The sequence below is a fragment of the Abrus precatorius genome, unplaced genomic scaffold, assembly GCF_003935025.1.
Source record: "Abrus precatorius isolate BTA unplaced genomic scaffold, Abrus_2018 Scaffold11, whole genome shotgun sequence".
Taxonomy (NCBI): Eukaryota; Viridiplantae; Streptophyta; class Magnoliopsida; order Fabales; family Fabaceae; genus Abrus; species Abrus precatorius.
In genome coordinates, this window is record NW_020874303.1 from 17,705,722 (window position 1) to 17,724,161 (window position 18,440).

General features: G+C 29.2%; 1 protein-coding gene across 1 annotated transcript; it reads right to left on the reverse strand.

Annotated features, from left to right (window-relative positions):
* Nucleotides 1-9,055: 9,055 nt before the first annotated feature.
* LOC113855730 (probable protein S-acyltransferase 6) lies at nucleotides 9,056-17,627 on the reverse strand. Its single transcript, XM_027487359.1, has 9 exons — nucleotides 17,512-17,627; nucleotides 17,052-17,210; nucleotides 14,039-14,117; nucleotides 12,655-12,718; nucleotides 12,143-12,246; nucleotides 11,218-11,400; nucleotides 10,292-10,588; nucleotides 9,711-9,944; nucleotides 9,056-9,538 (listed from the first exon to the last, which is right to left on the reverse strand). The coding sequence occupies exons 1-9, from the start codon at nucleotides 17,625-17,627 to the stop codon at nucleotides 9,056-9,058; spliced, it is 1,719 nt and encodes a 572-aa protein (XP_027343160.1).
* Between the last annotated feature and the right edge of the window lie 813 nt (nucleotides 17,628-18,440).

Below are 18,440 nucleotides of genomic sequence, written 5' to 3' on the forward strand. Positions count from 1 at the left end.
TTAATTGCTTTCGTGTGTGATTTTTTTATATTATATTTTATACTCAATTTAAGTCTTTTATTTAATTTATATCTAACATACTTAAATGTTAAATCAAGTGTAAAATTATTTCCTGAAAACTCAAAATATATAAAATAATAATATAAAGACAACGTAGGCCTAGCATTATTTAGAGTTATCTTAATTTTTTTAATAATTTTGTTAATAAACACTGTACTGATCACTCACGTATGAATTATTTTCCTTTTCGTTTGAAGTCTCTCTTTATGTGTGTGGACCTCTCCAACAAATCATGTCTTTTTCTTTCACATTTTCAAGGTTAATAAATTGAATGCCAAAGGGAGCTGCGCTTTGTGTTTACGTACCAATAGAAAAGCGTGCTATGCTTAACCCATAAGAAACTTGGTCAGTGTTCAATGATTTTCGTCAAGATTCCAGTTTAGTTAATTAGAATCGATAGCTGGTGTTCAGAGTTTAAGAATTAATACTGAATTAATATTCCAAGAATGAGAACTCCGACTATGTTTAATTTCTGTTTTATACTATATTTTAAAAAAAATAAAAAATTCTTAAAAAAAAAATCAAACATATTCTAAAAATAATATAACTAGCTAATTGTGCAATGATATAAGAGGGTGTAATAAATAATAATTTTTTTAATTAAAATTATAATATTTAATGCTATTGATGCATTAAACTTCATGATATCATGTGATTTTCATCAAACATTTATTATATATAAATTATCATTGAATGATTTTGGATATATGTTAAAAATTTATAATTTTTTTATGTGGTAAATATATAAATTTACAAAAAGCCAAAAATGTGCTGTTTCAGCCCACTCCGTTAATTAAAAAATGTCGCAAACATAATTTTAACTGAAAATCCTTAAAAAAAAAAAAAAACTGAATATATGCTAATGTCTATGAAAGGGTGCAAAGTCCAAAATTCTATACTTCTAAGAATATGAGATTTATAATAGTTTGATAATTTTGTAATTTTCAACTTATAATAGTTTTTTTAAATAAAAAATGAAAAAGAGAAACTTAAAAAATTAACCTATCTAATTTTTTATTACTAAATAATAAAATTCATTTAATGTGAGATTCATATTAACAAGATACTCACTCATTATTCAAATAATTAAATAAATTTATTCATTTAATGTATGAAATATTGATTTAATCACTTATTACTATTTACTATAAATATATTTGAAAACTCTATGAATTTATGATATATGTGTGCTTTTTAATATGTATACGAAGGAAAGAAGCTAAAGTCCTCGTAATCGATATATAAATTAAATTGATGGAATTAAGAAAATTATACATGAGATCGACTAAAACTAAAAAATAATAATAATTTGTCAATAAATACTAAATAATACTGGTATTACATTTGTTTTCTCATAACTCCACAAACTATGTTAGATTTATCCGTTTTTTCTAACAAAAATATGTTTTGGGTCAAGTGATATTCTAGTTTCTCATTTTGGGCAATCTTGACAAAATAGGCTTTCCGTTATACAGTTAGCCTCATGTCTTCATTTCAAAAAAGCTTTTGGTGTGGGCTTGGGAGTGCTTTCTATTATATTTTCTTTAGTTTTAACTTGTTTATCTTTGTAATTTTTTTACACTCATCCTACTTCTTTATAACGTAGCAAGTCCTCTTTATTTGTGTGTGTGTGAATTCTAGAGGAATAGACAAACTTATGGTTGATCATACTTTATGTTGTGCATTTTGAGTGATACATTTTACCTTATACACTTGAATAATTGAGAATATGCCATGTGATGATTCTATCTTTTATGATTTATTTACTTTATTTGATAAGTTCATTTATCAATTTTAAGTGTGAGGATTGATTTTCATTTTAGCTATGATATTTGAATTTGGTTAGCTTTGTACATAGCTTAGTTGTTATTGGTCCCTTACAGTTTGATTTTATGATTTATTCGAAAGACAAAGTCTTAAGTATGGAGAAATTTGATATGACATATTTTACGTTTACATTTATAGTTTTATTTTGATTTATAAACACTTTTCATATACTTTATTTTTACAAATTTTTGTCATTTTTTAATTATTTGAATAAATTAAGTTTGTTACAAATAAATACTTTAATTTCAATTTTCAGTTATTCTGACCTATGACTACTCTTTTAGTCATAACTTTTCTACAGATATCATTTTGGGCTGATTCCAACTGCATTGGATTCTACACATTCAGAGTTTCAAAATTCATATATGGATAACTGGATTTGGAGTTATTTTCAATCTTTTATAATTTTTTGAAGTTGAGATAGATGCTGAATATTGTTGCAAGATTGCATTTGGACCATTTGTTATTAGATAATTGTATTTGGGCTTATAGTTATAATTAAGGTCCAAATTTTGGCCATTTAACTTATCATAATTAGAACCTATAAATAGACTAATAAAGTTCTGAATTAAATGCGTGTGATTAGACACTTTGAGTTTTTGAGAGTTAGCCGTTAATAAGAATCTCTATTTTTACCTTTTCTCGAATTCTCTCATTTTCCTCTCATTCTCACTTAGGATAAGTGATTCAATGAAAGGCTAAACCTCTCGTTCAATTTGCGAAATCTAAATATTGTAAATTTGATTTGATTTTTGGGTCAAATTATTTCGATTTTATTATTTTTTTCTCTAGTCTTTGATTTGTATATTGCTATCGTGATTAACTTTTCTGTGGAGTTATCATGTTTATGTTAAGAGATTGCCTGCAGATAAACTTGAGGCAAGGTCAATAAAGTGTAGATTCATTGGTTATCCTAAGGAAACAATGAGATATTAATTTTATCAATTCTTTGACCATAAAAGTATTTGTAGTAAGAGGAGCAACCTTTTTGGAAAGAGAATTCCTTGTAGGAGGAATTCATGGCAAAGAAATTAAGCTTAATGAAACTCAATTAGCCATTGAATCAACTTAGGAACATGTGATGGAAATTGAGAGACCTTTCTTTGATGTTCTGAAGTTAACAAAGGTGCAACAATTGTGGTTCAAGAATAAGTTGTGGGTCAAGAGCGTGTTAATGAACCAATCTTAGAACAAATTCAACAACTTGAGAACCAAGTTGCAACAATCTATTTATAGATTGAAAAATCTTCTAGAAACTAGAACATTCACTTTTCCAAAACAATTGCAAAGTTTAACTTTGTTAGATGTGAGGAAGAGTCTAGTGTCTACAAAAGGCTTAGTTAGAGTGTAATGAACTGTATTATATATTGATGACATATTACTCATTGGAAATGATATACTAACTATGCAAAACAAAAATTTGATTATCATAACAATTCTACATAAAAGATTTAGGTGCGACGACTTATATTCTTAGAAATTAAGATTTGGGAACAATTCTCTACATATAATATAGGAAGAGCTTCTATCGATGATTCTAGGGTTCCATTACTATCGTTGAGCATAATAATCACATTACCATCAGAATCATGTTGGATCCTTAATCCAACATTGGTCTTATATGTGAATAATTATATATTAAGGACACCTTCGGTTATGCCAAATTAAAAGTGATCAAATAAATTAAATTGGTCAATTATGTATCTGAAAGGATATGGGACCTTTAATGTGTGGTAACTAAAGGGTAATTCTATTTTGTGATGGGTAAAAATAGAAATACCAAAAGGCAGCCTTATTTGTCTATAAATAGGTTAGGTCTCCAAGACACATTGGTTCTTTTCTTCTGACATTCCATTATCAGAAAGAAACAGAGAAATTGCTAAAGAGTTCTCTCAAGAGAGTACGTGTTGATCTGGAAGGCCAAACCGGAGCCCTCTCTTATCATTATGAATTCTGGTATGCTTCCATTTATTTATTTTTTTTGTTTCCAATGATTAACATGATAGATTCAGGGATATATAGATGATAATTTTCATCAGGCTTAAGTTTGGTTCTAACAATTGGTATTAGAGCACATATATCATGTTTGATCATTAGGAGGTTTTCGTTTTCTTTGGACATGTTTCTTCAGTATGATTTTTTTTTAGTAAGGAGATACAAAGGATTTTGATAGTTGGATGATATTGTTTAGTTTTCAGATATTTTTTGAGCATGAACGTGAAACATGATTGATTTATTTGTTAATTGTGAATTCAATCATAAATCCAGATAAATATGAGAATGGTATTTAAATTTCTACGCCTGTTAACTTTTGTGTTTCTATTGGTATATGAATTCAAAACAATACTCTTTTGATATTTTGAAATCAATTATTAGATGATTGTCATGTGTTCATAATAAATTGACATTTTTTTTATGATAATTGATTTCGTGATTAATATGGATATATTATTATGAAAATTCAGTTTCAATTTTGAAAAGTAATTAACATATATCAATTCATTTCAGTTACGAATTCATTGTTTAATTGATTCGTTAATTATATACGTTTGATTATTTAATTGATTGAATTGATACGAAATGTTGAATTCATATATAAACGGTATATTTTATGAATCTATGCACCGTTCAACTTAGGAATCAATGCTCGATATATATTATTCAAGTTAGACATATATAAATGTTTTATATATATATATATTATTAATTGAATGCACCATTGATTTGATTTATATATATAAATATATACGATTGATATTTTTTTTTAATTGCGAGTAGAATATATTTATATATATTTTATGCATATGTCGTTCAGTTATGCAAAAAAAATTTTAATTAATTTTAAATTCAAATACTAAGGGGTTTTATATATATTTTAAGATTAATTAATTGAAACAACATGTCACCAAAGTGACCTCTATTGTGTAAATTAATTTATTTTAAAATATAAAAATGTAGTAAGCTTGTAATTTATGTGCGTACTAGTCGGCCCAAAGGAAGATTAGTATTTTTATGTAATTACACGCTTGTGGTGATAAATTGCGTAATAATTATTCAGTTTTGTGTGTAAATATTAAATCAGCCCAAAGGAAGTTTTTTTTATTTGACACGTTCTTATTATTAGCATTTTATTACCGTGTCAAGGTATCATTGAATAATTAAAATTTTGTCCAAAGATAAAATATTAATGTATTACCGGTATCTTGAAATGAGATTTATTTGTATTTGAATTTAATTTTATTTTTGAGACTTATGTGAGTGTATTTTTTGTTTGTTGTTCTCAATTCAGTTATGAATGATCCTGCTAATATTATTGCCAGTATCAACTCTATTCCTGTGTTAAATGGCTCAAACTTCAAGTCCTGGAAAGACAATGTCTTGATAGTTCTTGGAGTAATGGATCTTGACCTTACATTAAGGATAGACTCACCTCCACCTCTTACAGATAAGAGTACCTCTGAAAATAAGAGGGAGATGGAAATGTGGGAGAAGTCAAATTGCATGAGTCTAATGATCATGAAGAAGGCCATTCCGGAAGCATTTCGGGGCACAATTTCTGAAAGCATAAATACAACTAAGAAGTTTCTTGCAGAAATTGAAAAAAGGTTTGTTAAGAATGAAAAGTCTGAGATAGGTACACTCTTGGCAAACCTAATTTCAAAGAAATATATGGGTAAGGGCAACATTAGGGAGTACATCATGGAGATGTCTCATATTGCTTCAAAACTAAAAGCACTTAAGCTTGAACTCTCTGAGGACTTGTTGGTGCATTTAGTTCTGATTTCTCTTCCGACACAATTTGGTCAGTTTAAGGTGAGCTATAATTGTCAGAAAGGAGACCATCTCACATTGTGTTCAGGAAGAGGAAAGATTGAAGCAAGATAAGACAGAAAGTGCTCATCTTGCCTCTACCTCAAAATATAAGGGCAAGGGACTAAAAAGGAAAAAAGATAAGGAAGTTGCAGTTATAGCACCTCAAAGGAAACAACAAAAGAAATCAAATGATTCTGAAGGCAATGGTTGTTTCTTTTGTGGAGTTGTTGGGCATGTGAAGAAGCATTGCACTAATTATCACGCATGGCGTGCTAAGAAAGGTATGCTTCTCAATTTGGTTTGTTCTGAGGTTAATTTAACTTCTGTACCTAGACACACATGGTGGATAGATTCTGGTGCAACAACTCACATCAGTGTGTCTATGCAGGGTTGCTTGAGTTGCCGAAAACCAAATGATGGTGAAAGATACATATATGTGGATGACGGCAAAACGGTTCAAGTTGAAGCAATTAAAAAATTTAGATTATTATTAAAGACTGGTTTTTATTTAGATCTTGATGAAACTTTTATTGTACCGTCTTTTAGATGAAACTTGATTTCTATTTCTGTTTTGGACAAATTTGGTTATTCTTGTTCATTTGGGAATGGAAAATTTAGTTTGCTTCATGATTCAAAATTGGTTGGTTCTGGTTCTTTATCAAGTTATGATAATCTTTATTTAATCGATATGATTGCTTCATTTAATGAATCTTTACAACTAAGTACTCAAGGCATAAAAAGAAAATTAACAAATGAGAATTCAGCTGCGTTATGGCACAGACGATTAGGTCATATCTCCAAATGGAGAATAGAAAGACTTGTGTCAGACGAAATTCTAAACCCTTTATATTTTACAGATTTTGATATTTGTATCAATTGTATAAAGGGTAAACAAATCAACAAAAGGAGATTTGAGGCCAATAGGACTTTAGATGTCTTAGAACTTATACATACAGATATTTGTGGACCATTTTCTACAGTTGCTTGGAATGGTCAACAATATTTTATAATGTTCATAGATGACTTTTCAAAATATGGCTATATTTATCTCATTCATGAAAAGGCAAAGTCATTAGATATGTTCAAAAATTATAAGGTTGAAGTTGAGAACCAACTCAACAAAAGAATTAAAAGCGTCAGGTCTGACCGTGGTGGTGAATACTATGGTAGATATGATGGTTCAGGTGAACAACGTCTAGGACCATTTGCTAAATTCCTAGAGGAATGCGGTATCATCCCACAGTACACTATGCCGGGTTCGCCCACTATGAATGGTGTTGCTGAAAGGCGAAACAAGACGCTTAAAGACATGGTAAGGAGTATGATTAGTCATTCTACTTTGCCAAAATCACTCTGGGGAGAAGCCCTTAAGACTGCAGCATATATCCTTAATAGGGTTCCAACAAAAGCAACAGGAAAAACCCCTTGGATTAAATTAATTAGAACATAAAGAAATGTAGTAGGTGAACCCATAAGTCTTAGATTCGTCTCATCTGATCTCTCTCATATATTGTATTACTGTTTTTTTAATTTATTATTAACATTAAGCTCTATTTTTGGTCTATTACAATCCCGTTACATTTAAACAATCAGATCAAGCTATTTTTGGTACTTGAAAATAATCTCTGTAGATCAATAACTTATGAACTCTTTTTAAAAACTCTTTATTACTTTTTTATGGATACACTTGTGCATGAACAAAATTGAATTGAGTGGTCAATTTTTAAGAAAGAAGAAACATTTCTAAGACCAGAAGCGTGACTTGTAATTTATGCTTTCCCATAGTTTCCACTTGGCCTACTAATTTAGGTCATAAAATGCTCGATATATTTTGTTTTTCTGAGAAGAATTTTCATTTTATTTGAGTGTTTACTTTTAAGATTAAAATTATTAGATTATACATAATATATAATATTTTATTTTTTCATCCGAATATAAATTTGTTATAAACCAAGCTGAAATTTTCAAATAAGATTTTTTTTTTCTTTTTCATTTGGGACGGGGATGACGCGGAGTTATTAGGATTGCAAGGATCTCACCTATGCTCATGAGGTTTATGTGCCGCTATCATCTCCGCTTGGCTTTTTTTTATTTTCTCTCTCTCTCCATTTACCATTTATCTTCTCTCCACCCTTTGCTTACGACACGTGCTTTCTCTCTTTCCTGCATTCAAATTATTGAAACCACTTTAAGACTTGTGTTAATCCAGAAAAAGAAAAAAGAAGAAAAAAAACTCATTAAAGCTACCTTCAGGTTCGGTTAATCCGAAATGAAGAAAAGAAAAAAGAAAAAAGAAAAATATTTGTTATGCTGGAAAGTGAGTGGTTAATTTTTAATGTAATTATTTTTGTAGTTGGAAGATTGCTAAGTTGTGTTTAGTATTGAGCATGTATGCTTGATCTTTTACTGTATTACTGTATATTCATTGTGTATTATTGGAATATATTCGATATTTAGCATCCTTTGGTTCTAAGAATTAAGGATGAATAAATTTTGAAGTTTTAGTTAATTGAGCCTTAATGAGTAAGTTGGCCTTTATTAACTGCACTACGCCCAGTTACGATAGGTGAGCCCATTAAGTTGGCCCTCAGAGTAAGTTTTTCGATGACATAAAAAGTTTATGAAACCAGCGATGGATAATAAAGGAAATGTTTTTTCAAACAGGTTGGTTTAAATTAATTTGTCCGTCCTTAATATTTTGAAAAATCAAATAACTTAAAAGTTCATAATTGAATCTCTGAATTTATAAATTATTTTTAGTTAGATATTTCTTTAAGATTATTTGAAAGATTCATACGATTTAAGGATCAGTTAGGGATTTAATTAAATTTAATGATTAGGTTATGAATATAATCATAATTTGTTTTTGAAACTTTCAAATAATTTTGGGATGAATAGATTAATTTAACCTTCCAACAAAATTAAGAATGTTTTCACTAGATCAGAGCTATTTTACAAATACAAAGTACCAAATTCCTAAAAAACTGTATTCAGTTATAATAATGAGGACTCCAAAGATAGTTTTAAAAGAATTAAAATTAAAAAAAAAAAGTTAAAGATCCCAAGAATTATATAATCAGATGCGTCAATGGTTCCCTTCTATGAAAGATAAAAAGTATATAAAAAAGGAAAAGAGAAAGATAGAATGTACTCCTATGATGTACAGATTCGAACATGATTTACCAAAAATTCTATTTTTCACTCCACCTCTGCTGTACACACGTTCCTCGTCACCAGAGTCCTCGGAAGTATCAGTAAAGCATCGTTTCCCTATCAACCCTAACCTCAACAAAAACAGCCTTTTGCTCATTACCCTTTTAAACTTTTAATTTACTTCTCTCGAATTGTGATCGCACTATGCAATATGCAGCCCCTTTGAGTTAGATCCACTACTACTCTCACTCGCACTCTCACTTGATTCCCCAACTTCTGGAGGTATATAGCACTTTCCGCCGGGTCTTCCTCCCATAGGACGCTTACCAGGTGAAATTTCATTTCCCTCCCCTCCTTCCGTTTGTAGATTCAATCCACTATATTTGCTATCTCCCCCATCGTGAAACCCATCTCTATAATCTTTTTCCTCCTCGTCTGACCCACTGTGAACTGGCCTCCCTGCTAATTCCATAATCCTGGTGCTGCTTCTCCTCATTGGGCTCCGGGACCGAATACCCATTTCTTGATATGAATCTACTACTGGCTCCCTCGGAACCTTAGACCTGAAATTGTGCCTGGATGGAGGAATGCTAGTGCAGAATACTTCTTTGAAGTTCCCAACTATACCTCTGTCATATGGGTAGCCGTCTTCGTCAAACTGGTATCTAAAATTTTCGTAAGTAGACTGCACATAAAACAAAATGAACTTTCATATAACGTGTCAGAAAAGTAAAACCACACTAGACATGCACCCTAGTGTTTCAACTTTTACTCGTTCCATATCATCCATATAGCAGATCACGTCATGGTTTCAAATGTAAGGTTCAAAAGGATTAGGAGCAGAATGGCTTATAAACCTGGTTTGTGCTGATGAGATATGTGTGAAAAACAGTGAGGCCGCCAACAAACCATACGCAAATGAAGGTGTAGGCTATTAGTGCAGTGGATGCAGGAGTTCCGATCATTGCTTTCAAAATTGATTTTTCCTCCGAGTCCATGATCTTCTTAATGTAGACCCAGCAAAATCCATGTACATTTAAGCAAAGCAGAGTTGTGGAAAAAATAAAAAGGTAGTAGAACCGGTAATTTCGCTGCAGCCGTGTACATTCATGCAAAGGGGGAAAAATGACCTGACTCAGCAACTTCGAAGTCTAATTCATATATCTAACACAAACACGATTATTTATTAATTGTTGTTTGTCTTCATGTATATCGCGTTGTAACTGATATTTGGGCATGCAAGCAGAAAAATACAAATACACATGCAGAAAAATCATGGATCACGAATTTTTTCGGCAGAGGATATGGTCAACATACTAGCATACTATGCCTTTCAACAAATTAAGAACTTATTCAAATATCCCCATTGGAAGTAAATTAGCTATGATTCCAACGGTCAATACCATCAATAATGAAGTTATGAAAGAATGGCCCATACCACCCCAATACACTGACCCACCCATGGGCAGTGATGATCAAATCGCTCCACGCAGTTATCACAGATTGAACAATGAGAACAGCGGAGGGGTCTATAGAGCATGCACGTATCACAGTATTTGACTTTCACTGTTATTCCATTGACAATTACATCCCTCGTCCGTGGCAAGCGTGGCTGCGGACTTTGCCCATCATTGATATTGGCAGTCACATGATCATCATCTGGCTCCGGAGGATGGGCATTACGAGGAACTATGCCTGGATCTCTTCCTGAGGTCAGTACAAGGGTGATCAGAACCTGGGAATACAGCGGTGAATGAGAAAGATTGTGCTGTAATAGATCTCGACAACTATAATCAAAAGTTTTTCGACAAAACTTTCCAAAATAAAAAGGGGGATGATATCCTCCAAAATAATTAAGACAAATATTAATCAGCGTCGCTAACTAAAAATATAAAAATTTGTTTTTTATTTTTACTTCCCCGTGATTTTAAAACAACTAATTCGATTTTTAATTAAATTTGTTATTTATGAAATTTTTAATCAGCATTCTTAAGACACTAAACATTGATCAGTAAGCCCCAATAATTGAAAAAATGGCTTAGTTGGGTATGCAATTAGGACATTTTTAGATCAGCATTATAACACAAACAACAAATGATGAAACTAAGATGAAAAAACATAAATGTGCCATAAAAAAAAGTGAAATGCTACTTCGGTGCATCTCTAACAAAATGTATACTGAAGCAACTTAATGATAATCACTCTGATATAAGAGGAGAACATTATGCATCAATTAAATATAAAAGATAAGGTAGGCAAAACTGAAAGTCCAGAAGAAGACAAGAGCAATAATTAAGTATATTAAAACAAATAATAGTTTCAAACCAATAAATGAGGGTATATTTAAGAACAAAAAAAACTTACGAACAGAGTGAGAACAATAACTGCTATCATTATTGACCATCCCAAGTGATTAGGAAAACCATCTACGAGTTTCCTCAATACAAAAGCACAGAAAACGGAAGTCGGAGCAACAATAAGAAAAGTCGATAAAAACATAGATTTCACATCAGGACCAAATATAAGCCTCCCTCGAAGACAGAATACCTGAAAATTTTAAACCACGATTAAGAACGGTTACAAAGCCAGTATAGCAAACAATATATTAAATAACTAAAAATGATACTTGTAAAAATTAAATAAAAACGATCAACATCAATAAATGGCAACATGAGATAACAAATACACTTATTACAGTAAATATAGCGCAAATGTAGAATTTTATACCGCTGTTTTGACGAGTCATAGAATTTTATAGCGCAAATGTAGAATGCTGAACACGGTTCCTAGAATCTAGCTTCCGGCTGTATTTTACTACTTATTAACATTAATATATATTTATTTATTCACATCTATTACTTTGCTATTGCATAAGAGGAGATAAAATCTATCTGCATAAACCTAAAAAATACTCATATTTCTATGTTTAATGTTATCAAGCTTAATTCGCATCTTACATGTTAAATTCTATAGCATTTTCGGAAGGAACATTACGAAATACAAATCTAACCGAAATATAGCGATCAATTCAATCACAACCTCAACGACCAAATACAAATCCACGTTGCTGCATCATTCAGTTAACTAAAGTGCGAGTCACTATCCAGAGAAGCACAACTGGTAACAGAAACTTGAGGATTTTTTTCCGTGAACAAAAAAACGCAAGCTCTCTGCATATGCATGATTCCGAATAAACTCGGTATTTATAGACAGAACTCGGAAATGGACTCAGGACCAAGAAAACCCTAAATGAGCGATCACAGAAGAAAAAATTGCGTATGTAACTTACGTTATTGCCTTTCCAGACGCGGTAAGTTCTGTCGAGCAAGGCAGCAGGGGCAGCGGCGGAGCCAGGATTCTCCGACAACGGCGGCGATGGCTGCATTGTGTGCACTGTATGCGAATGAAAATCACAATGAAAATGCTAATAAACAAAATAATGAATAAAAGAAAGAATGAAAATTAAAAACTGAACAGACACAAAATACAGCGACGGCACCGCGGGTCAAAGCCTCAAAGGGTGAAAGGGCGGCTTTTCTCGCTCCTATTTTAATATTTCTTTTAGTTATTTATACATTAAGTTTTAAATAAAATATTTAATATTTTTATTTACTACAATAAAATTTAAGGAAATAAAAGATAAAAGATAAGAAAAATTAAAATTATTTATTTTTTACTGCTATAATTTTTTTTTTCAAAATTAACAATTTGTGTGACTTTCCATGTTTTCCAATTGAAGTACTGTTTTAGCGAATACTTTTAATTCTTTTATGAATTGAGGATGAGAAATAAGATTCATACCCTTTATATGACAATTCCTGGTAATGTAACTTGTAAGTTCACTGTTCACATGATCCACTGAATCCTGTAAAATCAACACATAAATATAAATAACAGTAAATTGAAATTAAAAAAGGGAATTACCACATGATTAAATCGGTTTATTTTTTTTTAAAAAATCATTTATTTTTTATTTTGTTAAAAAATGAAAAAATTTACCAAACACATGTTTATAAATATATGTGACAGGCAAGATATCACAGCTAAAGAAGCAGACTTTTTAATTATTAATTAAAAAAATATACTCACATCATTTGTTAGTTTTTAAAAAAAATTTAGGGCATTAATAAAATATGTTATTAATATTTTCAATCACAAAATTCAAAATTCAAAATAAAAATAAAAATAAAATAAAATCATATCATCGGATTTGCACTGTACGATCCTCAGATCCTGTATATATTTTTACGGCGATCGCCTTGTAACTTGTAAGATGTTTAAAAATAGATTGCAAAGTATCTTGGAATACTGTTGAAGAGACATAAAATATTTACTGGAAATAAAATTCTATTTACCATATTAAACACGTGAGTATTTTGTAGCATTGAAGTTTAAGCTAATTAATAATGTTTAGCACACTAACTAACCATTTTACGATACTCATTGACAAAACTAATAAAATAAATTGTATTTTAACAAAATAGTAAATATTCTTTAAAAATAAAAAATTTCTTATAATAATAATAATTTTTTTTTATATTTTTTATTAACTTCAACTTTTATGAATGAATTTAAATAGTTAATAATAGTAAAATTTTATTTAAAAAATTATTTATTATATTTTTATAATTTTTATACAATAACTATATATTTTTTATAAAAAATTATTTATAAATATTTAAACTCAACTTTAAACTAAAATTAACAAAAAAAAAAATTAAACTTGTATCCTAATAATACAAACTAAAAATTACTAAATAACAATAAATTATTATAAATTATAATATTTAATGTTAAATAATTTTAATGTGTAACATTCTATGAGTTTTATAAAGGCTTATCTCATAAAAATCTTTATTGTGATCTTTAGATACATGTTAAATAAATCATAATATATATAATATATTATAAAAATTTTATCGCAATTTAAGCGGATCATATCTTATAAAAAAAATATTATTAAAAAATACATTTTCCACAATAAAACTAGATCAAATCCACATGCGTTGCAAGGATTTTGTACAAGTATGAAAAATAACATGCATTCAAAATGTAATTAACTTAAAAATTTTATAAACGATAATAATATATAATAACATTTTTAATATATAAAAGAAACTGAAAATAATATGCATTGAAATATCTTTAATTTTTTGTCAACATTATAAAAGTTTCCTTAACTTACCCACGCTTTCGGCCGTCTGCAAGAGACCTGGGCCGGTGATGACGTGGCAAGCAACCATAGTAGATGAGGAATTTGCTGTCTGCCAATAAAATAAATATTAAAAAATCACATTCAAATAAAGTATTTTTTTTGGGTATAGTCGTACTCTTACATATCAAATTAATAAAGTTACTTTTATCAGCCTTTACATTACGATTAAAAGAATATTATTCAGAAAATAAAATATTAACATAGTTATTATTTCTTAGAATTTATCATGTGTATATTTTATAATTAAAATTAAGTAAAAATAATATGTAAATTATATTATTTATTAATTTTGTTTTAGAATTTAAAATTGTTATTTGATTTTAAAAAAAAATTTAAAGTTATTTTTAAGAATTTTATCTCTTAAATTTATAATTATTAATAAATATTAATTATTTTAAAACAAAATCTATATCTTTCGGATACATAATATTTGCAATTAAAAAGTTAAATTAAAAAATATTTTTTAAAAGTATTATTTATAATAATTTAATTATATATAACTTTTTTAAATATAAAATTTTATTCTTTAATTATTTAAATTAAAAATATTAGGAATCTTAACTAAATTTAACATAAACAAATTTGAAATTAGGGGTCTAGATTTTATTACAAGTTTATTTTTTTTTTATTTTTGTCAATTTATATCTAACACGATTATAAAGTTTGTCCGATCTAACTTATTTAAATAATATATTTAATTTAATTTTTAAAAAAAAATTAATAAATTAGACTTGAGTTTAAAAAATATTAAAATTAATAAATTAATTTATTTAAGACTGGTAAATTGTATAATAATATATAAAATTATATATATATATATATATATATCAATCATAATATTTTTATAATATTAATAAGTTAAATTTTAAAATAAATAAAGCTCTTAACTTTATAATATTAGATATTAGACAATAAATAAGTTTAATAATTTAGTAAAAGTATTGATACAAAATAAGTTATTAAAAAGTTAGTAAAGTCAAATTCATAAAAAATTTAAACTGAATTTAATAAAAAATTTATATAACAAATTATAAGTAAAATTTAAAGTTTATAATTATTATTAGAAAGACTTAAGGTTAGTTAAGTAAAGTCTAGTTTGACGTAGCTTACGTCTATTCTATCTGTTAGTGTTATGTTAGTTATGACCATGAAAAATAATCTTCACCTACTATAAATATATGGAGCATGAATGACACGGCCATATTAAATGTTTTCTTATCGAATTTGAACATCCGTCAAATATTATATATAAAAACAGTGTTACTTTACGCGATGAATTGATGAAGAATTTAGCTTTAATACATTAAATAACATAGATTAATAATTAATTAGAGTGATCAGAAATATATTTTTTAAAAATTTAGGTTATTATTTAATTATAAAATATTACATAATTAAAAAAATATTATGACTTATAAGAATTAATTTTAAAATAATGTTAAAAAATTTCACTAATTAATTATATAAAAAATTTCCAACATTAATATACTAAAATTAAACTCTTTATATTGTTAATGTATTTTAATTAAATTGGTTGACTAATATGGCATCTCAACAATAAGAACTTATGATATAACAAATAGATTAAAAAAATGATTGTATCATAGCGTCACATGTTTTCTCCATTATTAATCTGATCTCGTCACAAAAATTTATCTCATTAGTGATTACCTTCCATTTTGGGTATATTTTGTTATTTGATAGTAATAAAGCTCAATCAGGTACTGAGTACTGACAAGGACATTATATCATGGTTTAGACAACAAACCCACCCCAAAATTTTTTCTTTTTCTTTTTCTTTTTCTTTTTTTATCCTAGTTTAAACTTTAGACGTCCATTTATCAACTATGTTCTTTTGCTTTGGTCAATGAGCAAGAAATCCTTGGACCTCATAAATTGCCAGCATTTCTCCTCAACTACTTGCCACTTACGTCGAGGCCACGATGAAAAAAAGAAGAAGGGAATATACTCGTAGTTGTAGAGCCAATCAAAATTATATATATATATATATATATATATATATATATATATATATATATATGATGATGATGATACATCCCTTCATCAATTTACTAAACTATGCACTATTCACACACTCAATAAATGGAAATATATATGGTTTAAATAAAAATCTTTGAGTACACAATAAATACTAATAACATATTATTTGATAATTCATTAAATATTTTTATTATTAAATAAAGCTTTATGTTAACCCTACTAAATAACCTGAACTCATTAGCGGATATATTTTAACCCGTGTAAAGTTCTACTAACAATAAAAATAATGTTAAAAATAAAGTGTGATAAAAAAAGTATTTTGTTATTTACCCCCATTGTATTTATATTAATAATTTATGATAGGTACTTAAAAGCGATTGATGAAAAGAACAGTTTGAAAAACAAAACAAAAGATAACAAAAAAAAATGATAGTTTTTTGTGATGTTGATTAGTTATGAGCAGCTTTAGAATGAGATTGTCTAAATTCATAGCTCATTTTTACTAAATATTTAACTTTCAAGAATTCAAAATTGAACACACGTGCCAACACTTTCGTTAATTTTCAAAGAAGACAATGAAAGCAGTTAACATGGTATTTGTAGAAAGAGTTATGGTAGCTAGTAACTTAATACGATTTTCAACAGCAAATATGAAATAGAACAAAGAAAGAAGGATGAAAATAACTGTGATTTTGTATTAATTGCAATAAAAAAACATATAGAAAAGAGAAAAACTTGTTGTTGCCTTGAGTAGTGTTCCTAATAGAGAAATAAATATGTTTTTTCTACTCAAATGCAATAAAAATAGAATGATCTTCTTTGATCATTTATGATTTATATATAACAGAAATATCTCTTATTTTTTCTGATCATGCTTCCTTGCTTCTTTAGATCACAGGGAAAGTAATTCTGTAGGAAGATTGTCTTAAAAGCCTCCCACTAGATATAGCCATCTTTTTGTGGTAAAGTCTGACTGACAAACTTCCACCAGTCTTCTGCCTCCCCACACAGCAAGTAGGTGGCGTAGCTCACCTTGTGCTCCTCACGGCATTTAATAGCATTGAAGACCTTCTCTACATCCGCTAACCATCTTTGAGCTCCTTTAGGGTTGAAACCTTCCTCAAATTTTGGAGGATCATGCCTAGTAAAAGGCAGATAATCATTGGTACTCAGTCGGTTCTCCACCTTGGTTGTGCACCAAGGTCTCTAGAATTTGAGTCATGTGCTCCATTAGGTTATTAGTGTCTCATGCTCCTCTACCTCTACCAACCATGCTAAGCTAAGCTAACTACAATGCAACAAACCACATTCTAATATATCAGATCAATAACAACATTTATAATTTAGGTAAGCAAAATATATCAGCACACACAACCTTTGAGCTCCTTCAGGGTTGAAACCTCTCTCAAATTTTGGAGGATCATGGCTAGTGAAAGGCAGACAATCCTCGATACTCAGTCGACTCTCCGCCTTGGTTGTGCACTAAGGTCCCTAGAATTTGAGTCCTGTGCTCCATTAGGTCATTGTTGTCTCTTGCTCCTCTACCTCTATCAGCCATTCTAAGCTAACCACAATGAAACAAACCACATTCTAACATATCAGATCAATAACAACATTTATAATTCAGGTAAGCAAAACATATCAACACACACAACTTGGATACTTCAGTCTGATACCCTAGTCCAGTTTGGATGAATTGCTCTGATACCAAAATTATAATAGTGTCAACTTATTTGGGACTGACGACTATCCTCACAAACCAACACAAGACTTTTCAGCGTGTTTTGTCCTCACTTACACACTTCCTGAGGACTTTCCAGAAGGTCACTCATCCCATAATTGCCCCAAGTTAAGCACGCTTAACTTTAGAGTTCTTAAGTGATAGGCCACCGAAAAGTAAATGTATTTTGTTAGTATAGGTAGTTCTAATCAATTCTTTTAAGCTATCATCAATTGTATACACAGTCTTTAGATTCCTCTCATTCCGGTGTAAGTTCGATTCATTCATGTGCCCCTTACTGCCAGAAGTCTGCCAAGAGTCGCTCCTTATCTGTGCCACACATTACATCGGCGATCACTCCCCGTCCTCGCTTGGAAGCCTGCTAAAAGCCCCTCATTATTCGTGCTACAATGCACTGGCGACCATTCTCAGCCCTCGCCTAGCGCCTGGGTGTCACATTTGATATGCTTAAAGTTCTTGAAATAATAATGAAATGTAGTTTTTTGATAATAATAACTATCACATAATTGAAAGAAGTTCAATATAGATAAAAAATCATACCATCAAATATTTTCATTTTATATAATTGAATAAACACAATAGGTAAAGCATTAGAATCTTAGCAAACTTCTCCCATAAAGTACAAATAAC